Genomic DNA, 13833 nt, shown 5'->3' with positions numbered 1-13833 from the left:
TCCTAAAAACTACACACATGAAAAGTCCTCACACCCTCACACACGTACGTGTAAAAGAGGAATGCATATCTCTAACTTGCCCACATTCCAACTCTCATCAAACGTGTGTATGATTCAGGGATGTCTCATGAGTGTATCTTCTGTCCTCCTCCTCTTCCTCCTCCTCCTCCTCTCCTCCATCTTCTCTCACTGGCTCAACTCTTCTTTCTCTCTAGAAGATCTCCCCCCTTTTGCGTAACACTCTCTACATTTATCTCTCTCCTCGTATCCCCTGTGTTCTCTTCCCTCTCTATCTCTCTCCTCTCTCTCCATCACCTCTCTTGTGTTCCTGTCCCTCTTTTCTCTCTCCCCTCTCTCTCTCTCTCTCTCCTCATATCCCCCCGTGTTCTCTCTTTCCCTCTCTTCCTCCCTCCCTCTCTCTCCTATCACCCTCTCTTGTATCCTTGTCCGCCTCTGCTCTCACTCTCTCTCTCTCTCTCTCTCTCTCTCTTTGTGGTCTCTATTTTTCTCACTCCCACTTTCTTTCTCCTTTCTCTCTCTCTCTCTCTCTCTCCCTCTGTCTCTCTCTCTCTCTCCTCTCTTATGCCCCCCATCCCTCTCTTTCTCCCTCCTCTCTGTTGCGTAAGGCTCCCAGTTGGATGTTAAGATCTTTGTAAAGTGAATCACCCAAAGGTCACAAGCAACTCACTCAAACTGTAATCATCATGGTAAAATGAGAGTTAAGACACAGAACATGCAATACAAATGGCATATGTGCAGACAGACATAGAAATGCTGAATATAAATATGATCAATTTGATGAATTCACAGACCCATCCGATCCAGCTAGAGAGCCCTTAGTAAGAGATTAAAATGGTATTTAATAATGATATTTTTCAGGGCCAGATTTACCTGAGCCGAGACAGCTGTGTGTGTGTGTGTGTGTGTGTGGCCAGATTAAACTAATCCATTGCATCTCGCAGGCATGACTTTGACTCGGAGCACGTCCCGGACCTGACCAAGGACATCTACATTCAGGACATCCACTCGGTGGGCTCGCTGTGCAAGCTCTACTTCCGAGAGCTGCCCAACCCCCTGCTCACCTACCAGCTCTACGAGAAATTCTCCGTAAGCATTCACCCCCCACTCCCCATTCATCAAGATTTCAGCTGCTTGTGTGTGTGTGTGTGTGTGTGTTTGTGTGTGTGTCGGGAGTGGTGTTAGCCTGCAGAGTGGGAGGGGGAGGGGAAGGGGAGTGGCATTTACCTGCAGTGGGATGTGTGTGTGTCTTAAACAGAATGCAGTGGAGTAACATAGTGTGTGTGTGTGTGTGTGTGTGTGTGTGTGTGTGTGTGTGTGTGTAACAGGATGCGGTGTCTGCAGCCACGGACGAGGAGAGGCTGGTGAAGATCCATGACGTAATCCAGCAGCTGCCTCCTCCGCACTACAGGTTGGTGCTGGTCTGTACTGCCCTCTGCTGGCCGGATTAGATAACTGCACCTGCTCCAGCTGTCTGCTGCACCAACCTGCTGCTCATGACTGGTCTTCAGTCTTACACTGGTGTCTGTGTTTTTGTGTTTGTGTGTGTGTGTGTGTGTGTGTGTGTGCGTAAACAAACATCATATTCCTTACATCTCCAGTGTCTATCAGGTTCTTGGTTATTGCGCTGATGGTTGGTGGAAAGAGCCATCCTCGAATATTGTCCTCTTGTCGTCATTTCTCAATTCATGCAGTCACTTGTCTCACAGCAGAGCAGATGCTGTGTGAACATTACAAACTCTAGTCTAAACTCTAAAGTTTAGAAAGGTTGGATAAAGAAAAGTCAAGGTGTTGAATAGCAAAGCCATATTCCCTCACCCCTTTTTAGCATATTCACCGAGACTGCCAATGTTAAAAACAGACAAAAGCAGCGACTGAGAGGATTTGGATTCTTGTTTAAAAATAGCTGTGGGGAGCGCGCGGCTTTAGGAGCAGCCAGCGTGGCTGCTGTCGTGGCGACGGCTCTAATCTGATAGCGAGAGCGGCTTCACAGTCTAGGAGTGGCGCAGAAAGGAAGGAGGCCTTCGCTCATTAATGTAGAACACCAGCGAACGCAGGAGACAGACATGAGGGAGAGAGGCACACAAGAGGAAGATAGAAAGAGAGAGAAATGTACAAGAGAGAGAGAGGTAGAAAGAAAGAGAGAAAGATGGGGAGAGAAAAAAGTACAAGAGAAAAAAGAGAGAGGCACACAAGAGAGATTGAAAGAGAGAGAGATTGAAAGAGAGAGAAGAAACGCAGGAGAGAGATTGAAAGAGAGAGAGGAACGCAGGAGAGAGAGATTGAAAGTGAGAGAGGAACACAGGAGAGAGAGATTGAGAGTGAGAGACGAAGGAGAGAGAGACAACATCGGGGTGGAAGAGCACAGAAAACCTCCCAGATCTGTGGCTAAACTTTGTAGCTTAACATGCCATCACTGAGATTTGAAAATCAAATCTATTATGGCCAAAATCTTGTCAGTGTAGCATCTAATATCAGATCAAACTGCAGCGCTGTAGCATGGGCTGAGGATATAGAAGCTGGGGATATCTGAAACAATTATTTAAAGGGAAAACGGCTTTGCATCTAACTGTGATGATTTAAGGTTCCTCTGAAGATTTTAAGGTTCTTGTGAATGAACTCTTGAGGGTGTGAGTTTTCGGCTCCGGGTAGGAAATAGTTCTCTTTGACTGAAGCGGTATGGACTGTTCTTCTGGAGGGAGTAGCTGTCTTTAACGGGAGCAGATTGGATCAACATGTTAATTGGCACGTGCACACAATCGACACACTAATATGCAGTTTTAATGGTGCTTACAATCGACACACTAACATGCTGTTTTTATGGTAGCCTACTCACAGTCGATACACTAATATGCTGTTTTAATGGTAGCCTACTCACAGTCGATACACTAACTTGCTGTTTTTATGGTATCCTACTCACAGTCGATACACTAACATGTTGTTTTAATGGTAGCCTACTCCCCGTCGACAAACTAACATGTTTTTATGGTAGCCTACTCACAGTCGATACACTAATATGCTGTTATAATGGTACTCGCAGTCGACACACTAACATGCTAAAGTGGTCATACTTCTTAGATCTTATATTTCAGTGTTGATCCTTCATAGTTCTTATCCTTCATAGTTCTCACAGTTGTCATGGTTCTCATGGTTAATAGTTTTCATGGTTCCCTTTTATGTGCAGGACTCTGGAGTTCCTGATGAGACACCTGGCCCGTCTGGCCGCGTTCAGCTACATCACCAACATGCACAGCAAGAACCTGGCCATCGTCTGGGCCCCCAACCTGCTCCGGTACCTTACCTGTGTGTGTGTCTGTCTGTGTGTGAGTGTGTGTGTGTGTGTCTGCCTGGCCATCATCTTGTCTTCTCAAACCTCATTTCGTAACCCATTGTGTGGGTGTGTGAGAGAGAGAGGCTGTGTCTGTGTGTGCATGTGTATGTACATTTGTGTGTGTGTGTGTGTCTGCCTGTATTGTCTGGGCCTCTGTAATCTCATCTTCGTAACCCACCTTCTGTGTGCGTTGGATACGTGTGTGTGTGTGTGTGTGTGTGTGTGTGGTAGGGGTGATCAGAATACAAATCATGTTTTAGTGTTTTCATTATGCGTTCTGTGTGCTATGACCTATCTGTTTCGACATGTCGGTGTTGTGTTTTGCCACGGTTGGATAAAGAAGATTCAGGATGCAGCGATGCACTGGCTCCATCAAGAGAACCACGGAAGCTGAAAGAAATCATTAGTTTTCATTTTCACTATTCTTCATTCATTATTGTGTGTGGTTGCTGGGGGATATATGAGTTTAATGATAGATTAAAGTGGTTTCGCTAGCATGCTAAATACCTCTGGTGATGCACACTGCTTTTCCTGGAGTTGTATACAACATCCTTGTGCGAAATAATTGAAACAAGTTTGCAGCCATCTGAGAATGGAGAAAGAGCCGATCTCTATTCCTTTCTCTAAAAACACACTGATTTCCTTACAAATCCCTATTAAAAATGCATCACTTGTCTTGTTATTGTTGCATACAGTAGTTTTCTTTGCATTTTGGAGACCGGGATCCTGCCTCTTTCATGTTGTTTTGATTCTTTCGCACTCTATTTTCTTGGGACTGTGCGGACTGCTAAACTAAATGCTAAACGTGACTTAATGCTTCAAAATGGCAATCAGTGTTCACTGAAACTGAAAATATGTTCACGTCATGAGCACCCCCTCCTATCAAACTGCAGTGTTGTGTGTAGTTGTGTGTTGATGTCTTATAGTCTTGTGTGTGTGTGTGTGTGTGTGTGTGTGTGTGTGTGTGTGTGTGCATGCATGTGTGTGTGTGCATGTGTGTGGTGTATGTGTCTGTGCATGCTCCAGGTCGAGGCAGATTGAGTCGGCGTGTTTCAGTGGCACATCGGCCTTCATGGAGGTGCGGATCCAGTCAGTGGTTGTGGAGTTCATCCTGAACCATGTGGAGGTCCTCTTCAGCCCCAAACTCAACTCCCTCATCAGGGAGGGATCAGGTACGCATCCTCTCCTCTCATTGGCCCAAACTCAACTCCCTCATCAGGGAGGGATCAGGTACGCATCCTCTCCTCTCGTTCGCCCAAACACAACTTACTCATCAGGGAGGGATCAGGTACACATCCTCCCCTCTCATTGGCCAAAACACAACTCACTCAGTCATCATCAGTATTGGGTATCCGTGACATCTGGTGTACATAAACTCATACTTTTAAAATCGTACTCATAAAAATGATCCAATACCTCCTACATGGACTTCTGCTTCACTGGCAAACTATTAAATACCAGCCTTTACTGAATGTAAAGTCATTGATATATGATAGTAAAGGGCCATGTTCATAGGCTTGTGTGTGTGTGTGTGTGTGTGTGTGCCTGTGTGTTTGTGTGTGTGTGTGTGTGTGTGTGTGTGTGTGTGTGTGTGTGTGTGTGTGTGTGTGTGTTTGTGTATATGGCAGGCCACGGCACGCTGGCGCGGCCCAAGTCTCTGCTGGTGTGCTCCCCGTCCACCAAGCTGCTGTCCCTGGAGGAGGCCCAGGCACGCATCTCCCCCAGCAGCCCCCACGGGCAGTACATCGAGGTGGGCGAGGGGCCCAGCGCCCTGCAGGGCAAGTTCCACACCGTCATCGACTTCCCCACCGACAGGTCAGAACTGAGGCTTTCTTACTTTACTCTCTCAGATATGCACACACACACACACACTTGTGTTCGCAGACAGGCTTTCTTACTTTACTCTCTGATGCGTGCATGCGCACTGCACACACACATACGTACACGCACTGGCACAATAGCTCTCACTTTACTCCAGACCCAACTGCAGACTACGGAGACAGAGGAGGCATTTGGCTCGATGGTGTTTTATGCCCCCAACGTCGTCTTCCAGGCAGCGCTGTCACTGCTGACTTAAAATCACCTAATCCTAAACCTAACCCTAACCCATGCCTAACCATAGCGCCTTCCAGGCAGCGCTGCCTTGAAGACAACGTTGGGGGCAGAAAACACCAAGAAACAGGCATTTGTGATTTCCAAGGGGGTTTCCAAAGATTTTTTTAATTTTATTTGGGGTGAGGGTCGGTGGTGGCTCAAACATTTCATGTCACAGCTGATGAATTGATAGCCTAATGTTAACCACAACTACAAGTAATGTCCTTGAGTAGAGAGAGCTGTGTTCTAACATTAGAGTGGCCTACCTTACTACTTAAGGCTCTTACATGCATGTTGCTAACGGCTGATAACTTTGCCTGTGTAATGAATTTTATTGTTTGTTGTAATTAGAAGAAATTTAGTAGTTAATTTGCATGCATGAGTAACCTATTGCACTTAATTTGCGATGTGGTGCTAATAATGCTAACCTTTAATAAACACCGAGCTGAACTGTCATTCTGTGCTGCAACAATGTTGTATTGTTCTGATTCAAGTAGCCTAGGCTACGAAGGGAAGTCTCCGTTATGTGTGTGTGTGTGTGTGAGAGAGAGAGAGAGAGAGAGTGTGGGAGAGGGACAAGGAGAGGGTATGTGAGTTTTCTGCCATTGCATGTAGCCAACTAGCAAAAGAAGAACATATCTATGTAAACAAAATAGAAACATATGCTTATCCCTGAACTCCTTACAATGATATTGACTCTCATAGATATAATGTTACATGTTTTCAGGGCATCTTAGCAAGAGCTCACATTCTCAGAACCACTTTAGTCCAGTTGACCAGAAGATCAAGTAGAGGTCATGTTTTTGCCATTCTGACCGTACTGACGGTTTAGACTAGACAGAATAGACAGAGGCTGACAATTGGGGTAGATCAGTTGTACTTCTGTCTCTCTTGGCACCTCTAAAAGGACTGTCCTGTTCCTGTTCCGACTCCTGGGGCCTCATTTATAAAAGTGTTGCGTAGAAACCATCCTTCATTTGATCTTAGATAATTTCTGAAATGATCGTATGTGTGATTCAGAGAAAACGAACGTACGCACCAAAAAACGTGCGTACGCCACCCTTCTAGATGTGCCCATTATAAATCACAAATGAACGTCAACTTGTGCGCAGCAGGATGGTTTTAGGTCTCCGCCTTGTAAACACCCCCTCATCAATATCATTAGCATATGTTTTAATGAAATCAATGGCCTAAAAGCTGTAGCCTATGTAAAATTATATATTGAAAACATTACTATAGGCCTAGCCTATGCCATCTGATGTTAACTAGCCTATATGCGTCAGTTCGAATAGCTTAACTAATTATTTTTTTTTTCCAGCAAAGCTTTCTGGAAAAAGATTGTATGCATCCATGTCCATTGTCCTCTGCTCGCTTTCATTCCTTTTGCTTGCAGTAATGTGAATAATCAACATTTAGTATGTTTAGGCCTACTTTGTAGAAGAAAAAAATTGGGTAGGCCTACCTTATGAAGGAAAGACCTCTAGGCCTACAGCATAATCCTATATGTTATGGTACAGTAGGCTACTATACGTTTCCAATATGACCCAGGGTAATATGCTGATTTAGCCTACAAAACAGAGGACTAAATTATAATATGTCATGTAGGCTTAACGTTTCTTTTAGGATAGGCTATGTTTTTGCTGAAAAAGTAGCCTAGTTCGCCGGTCATTATTAATTCATTCTGCATATCTTTGCTATTGTTTTCTTTCAATAATGTCTAATGGCTTAAACATTGTCCTTTATTGTTTGCTTTAAGCCTACCTTTATATTTTAGCCTACATTATCCAACTCTTGTCATCTGATCTTGGGCACTGCCAGTCAAAAAAAGCAAACAGGTGCGCGCTCTGCACCTCTACGCAACTCCGACGCAACACTAAATATGAAGATGCCCTGCTTTCAGAGGATAACTTCCGTTATGTAGGCTATATATGATATAAAATATCTATAGCCTACATTGTATAGCTTACATTCAAATATTACCTTTCTGTTACGGAGCTGGTCTCTGTATGAGCGCAAATTAGGATGTAGTGGAGGCTAAACGCGAGTAAACGCAGTTTATCCACCTCTGCAATTTCAGAAATAGAGTTTAGGCCTACCCACCTCTTAGTTTATCCACCTCTCAAAAGAGTTTATTCACTTTTAACATTTAAAACTGTATTATACAATACTATCCTATACTGTACATTAACCTCCACCATTATCAAACATGTTCTCAATGCCTTTTTAAAAAATCCGATACTGCATGGCGCAGTCCACCTCACCGAGATTGCAGAATTCATAGTTCACCCATCTCTTATTTTACCACTACATCCCTGGCACAAATGTACTTTTCCTCTCCTAAACGAGGGCAATTGGACATTTTATGGTCAATATGAGATTGGTGAGAACACTAAATATACTAGATCACCTGTAAGAATGTTTCAATCATTCTATTGTAGGTCTTGGTGTGTTTTTTTACATATTATTAAATAAGTAAGCTATACGTTTTTTCACTTTCTTATGTGGGATATAGTTCTCATTAGCAGTTTTATGCCAAACCATGAAACATTAAGCTGTGTCCAAAAATGTCTTTAAAAATCTTCTGATATTGATCATGCATATGGCAAAGAAAGACATGAGATCGTCGGTCTTGGAATTTTGAAAATGCATCGCACTTAGACCTCAGATTACTTGCAGTACCCAGGCATTGCCACAAGGAAATGGTCGTACGTCAAGTTTGAACCTGACGTGGAGATAAGCACTTTTCCACGTCAAAGACGGCTTTTATAAATCTGAGCGTTGGCATGTATTTGTACGCACAGTCTAAGATCAAATCTCTGCGTAAAAACGCTTTATAAATGAGGCCCCTGGTGTTGGCCTGGTGATTGAGGTCTGCTTACTGACTGCCTCCAGCGTACTGGAGCAGATTTGTTTTTCCTCGGGCTACTGAGTTATGCTAATATTTCTGCCCCTGGAGGAGGCCCCACACACACACACACACACACACACTCACACACTACCTCAGGCACAGAACAGAAGAGAGATAAGAAGAGAAGAGAAGAGTCTGAAGGAAACCCCCAGCCTTTATCTGATTAGGAGTCAGTCTGGAGCACTCTAAAAGAGGAGCGCTCTGATCATCTGGGCTTATACAGTGGCTTTACACACTCATAGATGTGTGTGTGTGTGTGTGGGTGTGTGTTTGTGTGTGTGTGTCTCCACAGGAAGAAGGCTTCGGTGAAGTCGAAGAAGTCTCCGGTGGGCGGCTGGAGGAACTTCTTCCATCTGGGCCGCTCGTCTTCCACAGCCGCCAAGCGCAAGCTGCACCGCCATCCCAGCGAGCCTAACCAGATCAAGACCATGGCACTGCCAGGTGTGCTGTCCACAAACACACACACACACACAGAAGCACACACACACCTGTGTTAATACTATACCCCCACGTGCACCAACTAACTGAGATCGCACCCTCCACACACACACACACACACACACACACACACACACACACACCAGCATGCTCACAGAAATCTCAGAGTACACACTCACATACCTGTGAAAATCAGGGCTGTAGTGGTAAAAGAAAGAGATGGGTAAACTGACTGATAAATGTTAAAGTTGCATTGGAGGTGCGTGAACTCTATTAGGAGGTGTGTTAGTGGTATTTGGACGTGCTTAAATACTATTTCAGAAATATTGGAAGTGTGTCAATCGTATTTACATGCCTTTGGCCTCCTCTACAGCCCTGGTTAAAACCTCCACTCAGACCAGCTCACTGAGATCACATACCTCTCTCTCACACACACACACACACACACACCAGCACACTCACAGAGACCACAGAGCTCTCTCTCTCTCACACACACACACACCCTCTTCCTGTGAGGAGACTGTGCTATTGGAAAGTCTCCTCTCTGGTCCTGCTTTGAAGCCTGCCTGAAACAGAGTTGTCGACCAGCTGTGAAATTTGAACATAATTGTTTACTTGTTTGTGTATTAATGGTGTGCTTTTGTCCTGTTTGTTTACCTTCACGGTAGGTGGACGAGGTGACTCCGGAACTCTCCGCTCTGCTAAAAGTGAAGAGTCTCTTTCTTCTCACAACTTTGATGGTGAGGTGGAATGCTATTTTACGCTTGTTTGTTTACACTAACCCCCCAGTTGTATTTGTTTGTTGTCTGATTGCCTGTGTCTTGTTTTTTTGCAGCAGGTGACTCGAAGCTGTCGCGTCCACGGCGACCGCTGTCAATCAGCGAGGCGCTGTCCACTTCCTTTAATGAGGAGCTGCTAGAGAGCCACGCCCACTCCGCACACGCCCTGCCCGGCCCTGCCACCAAAAACACGTCCGCCACGTCCTGTGTGCCAGCGCTCATCTCGCCCCCTCGTCATGACGCCGACCTCCGACCCCTCACCTCTGGCCTGGGCTGTCTGGACTTTGACCCCATGGCCTTCCAGTGCAGCGGGCCGCCAGCTGACCCCGCGCGGCCCGAGGGTAGGAAGCAGGGCAGTAAGCGGGGCAGAAGTCATGGCAACGGGGCGACCGACGCTCAGCCGAGCGTCTCACCCTCGGACAACCCCTCGGCCGCTGCCGTGGCGACGGTCATCTCGCTGCGCTCGCCGACCGGCAGCCCTGCGCCTGCACCGCTGCGTCTGGAGGAGGAGCTGAGGGAGGTGGTGGAGGAGGAGGAGGAGGAGGAGGTGGAGGAGGAAGAAGAAGAGGAGGAGGTGGCTCTCAACTTCCCCTCCATCTCCGCTGCTGCTGCTGAATCTGTTCCTGAGGAGGACCCTGCAGCCTGGGCCGACTCGCGGGTCAGAACTGAGTCCCGGTCCGCGCGCACGGCGCCGGTGGCCGTCCCGGACTCGGTGTCTTCCACGCCCCTGACGTCTTCCCCCTCCATGAGGAGCGAGCCCCTGCCCAGTGAGGGCAGCGCCGGGCCCAACAGAGCTGGGTCCAAACGCAGCGGGTCCTGCAGCGCCGACTGCAGAGCGGCAGCCATGGAACCCAAACAGAACCGACCCGACCCAGGTGAGCACAAACATCAATGGCTGATCATAAGCAGCGATGCTCTTTGGTGATGTTCCGTAGCGGAGTAGATGAAGTGGTTTATAAAGTAGCTGATTGTAGTGCTTGATGTGCTGATGTGCTGCTTCAGTCATCATCAGAAGAGAGGTTGATCTGGACCCCTGCAACGAGAGAGCTCTCACGCAGCCTCTCTGTGCCTGGATAGAGGTTTCTGATGGAGCTTTCCTCTGTGTGTCTGTGTGTGTGTGTGTGTTGTGTATGTGTGTGTGTGTGTATGTGTGTGTGTGTGTATGTGTGTTATGTATGCATGTGTGTGTGTGTGTGTGTGTGTGTGTGTGTGTGTTATGTATGTGTGTGTGTATGTGTGTTATGTATGCGTGTGTGTGTGTGTTTGTTCTCTTGTAGGCTCCCTGACACTGGACTGCACTCCTGGGCTGGTGAGTACCGACTCTCTGATCTCCCCTCAGCCTCCGGGGAAGAACGCTGCCCGCATGCTGGCCCTGGCGCTGGCCGAGTCTGCCCAGCAGGTGGCGCTCCACTCCCAGAGAGCAGGAGCGCCCCCTCAACAGCCCCCTCCACAGCCCCAGAGCCCCTCGTCCCCCAGCCCCAAGCTGCCCCTCCTCAGCCCTGTCGGCCCCTACTCGCCCCCCCAGGGCAACACGCCCTCATCTGACCCCAGCGAGCCGCCCCCCTCACACACCTCCCGCTCCGCCAGAGCCAGCGTGGCTGACGGTGGGGCTCTGAGAGCGCCGGGCGGGCCGAACGTGGGTCATGAGAGGACAGCGAGCGCGGTGAAGGCTGTCCGCGTGTGCGGTGCCTGTGGTGGCGAGGAGAGAGAGCCGGGCCCGAGAGGAGCGCCCCCTGTTCCCCGACTGTGCCACTGCGGCGTCCCTGCTGCCCAGGAGAGACCCCCAGCGGGCACGGCCAGCCTGGCACAGGAGCCGCATGAGGGCGCGCGGGGAGGGCACCCCAGCGTGGAGGAGCCGGAGCGCAGCAGCCCCAAACCCCTCCACCCTCCTCATCACCAACACCAACACCACCCTCAACACCACCCTCAACACCACCCTCAACACCACCCTCAACACCACCCTCAACACCATCCCCAACACCACCCTCAACCCCATCCACAACACCACCCACAACACCACCCTCAACACCATCCCCAACACCACCCTCAACCCCATCCCCAACACCACCCTCAACCCAAACCCGTGCCCCCGACACCCCCGCGCCGCACGGCTGAGAGCCGCCTGGCCACCGCTGCCCTCCAGAACCAGAACCGCGAGGCGGTGAACGCCTCCAACTTCCGCACGGTGCTGGCGGAGGCCTCGGCGCCGGCGTCGGTCAAAGAGGCGTTCCCCCACCCCTCTCTCCGCTCCCCCGGCTCCTCCTACCCCCTGAGCCCCGAGGAGGACCCCTACGGGCAAACGCGCCCCGGACGCCACCGCAGGTGCCCCCCGCCCTTCCCCACCCAGCCCGAGAGCCTGCCGCCGCACCTCGGGGGGCTGAAGGTGCACCCTAAGGCGTCGTACGAGAGCCACTACGGAACGCTTGGCCCCCGCTCCCTCCACCAGTCCATCAAGTACAAGGAGCACTACCGGGACGAGCACCCGTCCACCACGCACTTCCGCCGCTCGGGGCAGTGGTACGCCCCGTTGGAGGGGGCGCTGGTGTACCCCACCATCCGCCGGGTGCGTTCGCTGCACGCGCCGCCTGAGGACCGGCCCTTCTTCTTCCAGAGCAATCCGTACCCCTCGCGGAAGGGCCACGCCGAGATCCACCAGGTGCAGCCCTACTTTGAGAACGGCAAGGTGCAGTATCGGTACAACCCGTACTCGGACTCGCCCTACGGTGACCCGGACGGTCACAGGGGGCGCCAGTACAGCCACAGCCACGCCTACACTCTCCGCCGCGTGCCCCCTCCCGCGTCCGCACCTGCGCCCCCGTCGAAGACGGGCTGTGCCCCGCGAGGGGGCTACCCCAACCCGCTTAGCCACGTCATCCCAGAGAAGGACTACAGCTTCCAGAGCCACGAGGGCTGCTACTTCCCCCGAGTGGACGACGCCTCGTTGCCGTCCGTCTGGACCTCGGAGCCGCCCGACAGGCACTTCCACCAGGCGACACTGCGGAGGGACAGCAGGACCAAGAGAAAGCCGCACGGCGGCCCGTCTGCCCAGCAGCAGCAGCAGTACTTGGGGGTGAGTCCGGTGCGCCCCAGGCCAGAGGCCAGCCGGCGGGAAAGCAGGCACGTGAGGCATCGCTCGGACTCCGGGAGGGACCTGCTCATATCCACGGAGGAGCCTGGTGGTCATTTTAAAGTCACCATGGTATCCCAGAGTTCCCCAGAGCAGCTGTTCTCCGAGGGCGAGTCGTCCCACCCGGAGCAGCGGCGGAAGGCCGAGCTGGGAGCCAGGGAGGCACTGATGCTCAAGCAGAACAGCGCCCCCTACAGGAACGTGCCACAGGAGAGCCGCCCTTTGCCCCCCCACCTCTCCCTTCACAAGGAGTACAGCTGCCCCGACTTCAAGCACACCGATGGCGGAGGCGGCGGTCATGCTCGAGAGCCGGAGCGTGCTCTTTACCGGACTCTGAGTAGCCGCTACCCGGAGGAGGAGTTCTACTACCCCCGTGCGGGGGCCCGCGGGGCCGTGAGACCGGAGCGCTCGCAGAGCATCAAAGGACACCTGCCCCCTGAGCGCGAAGTACGCGACCGCGCCAAGATGGAGGCCGAGCCCTGGGCCGCCCACTACCACCAGCCCAAGGTGCGCAGCCACAGCTTTGTGGCGCCCCGTTACGACACCATGGAGGGCTACGTGCCCATCCCCTCGGCCCAGCCACGCACCCCCAAACCCAGCCCCTTCCCCACCCACGGCTGCATGCCCCCCAGCAGCCACAGACTATACTCCACTGCCCTGGGCCAGGGGGGGTTTCTCCAGGGGCAGCCTCGACCAGAGGCAGAGGTCTACGTGGAGTGATCCAGGGAGGAGGGGCTTATGGGACAGGACCTGAAAGGCTGGGGGGGGGGGGGGGCATTGAGAAGGCATATGAGACAGGATCTTGAAGGGTGTGTTTGGGTTCTATAGAGCTGGGGGGGGGGGGGGGGTCGGGGGTCACAGAGGTTGTGAGACAGAAGATGAAAGAAGATGCGTGTGTGTGTGTGTGTTTGGTGGGGGGGCGGGTGGGCAAACTCCACAGCCTCTGCAGGACAGTGGCCAGAACACCAAGACTGTGTGATGGAGAAGGAGGGAGCAAGAGAACCTGGAGGAGGTTCTGTTGAAAGAACACTCTAAAGAACACTCTAAAGCATTGCACTGTGCTGATGGGGAGCGGAGAGTAGACGACAGCAGACTGGATGGAACCTGGTCATGAGACCAAACTTGGTCTCGTCGGCTG

At 50.8% G+C, this 13833-nt stretch overlaps 1 protein-coding gene across 1 annotated transcript in view; it reads left to right on the top strand.

Moving 5' to 3' along the window:
• Positions 1-13578, top strand: part of arhgap32a (Rho GTPase activating protein 32a) — a 44759-nt gene extending 31181 nt beyond the window's left edge. Inside the window, exons 14-24 of the mRNA XM_042068855.1 lie at positions 963-1107; positions 1347-1429; positions 3203-3310; positions 4376-4521; positions 4978-5164; positions 8644-8792; positions 9458-9529; positions 9625-10088; positions 10131-10443; positions 10846-13442; positions 13494-13578. Coding sequence (XP_041924789.1) covers positions 963-1107; positions 1347-1429; positions 3203-3310; positions 4376-4521; positions 4978-5164; positions 8644-8792; positions 9458-9529; positions 9625-10088; positions 10131-10443; positions 10846-13415 — 4237 coding nt within the window. The 3' untranslated portion in view covers positions 13416-13442; positions 13494-13578. The remainder of the gene's footprint in view (positions 1-962; positions 1108-1346; positions 1430-3202; positions 3311-4375; positions 4522-4977; positions 5165-8643; positions 8793-9457; positions 9530-9624; positions 10089-10130; positions 10444-10845; positions 13443-13493) is intronic.
• The last annotated feature ends 255 nt before the right edge of the window (positions 13579-13833 follow it).

Source organism: Alosa sapidissima, chromosome 17, assembly GCF_018492685.1.
Source record: "Alosa sapidissima isolate fAloSap1 chromosome 17, fAloSap1.pri, whole genome shotgun sequence".
Taxonomy (NCBI): domain Eukaryota; kingdom Metazoa; phylum Chordata; class Actinopteri; order Clupeiformes; family Clupeidae; genus Alosa; species Alosa sapidissima.
The sequence above is the reverse complement of the archived record's forward strand: the minus strand, read 5'-3'. Positions and strand labels throughout refer to the sequence as shown.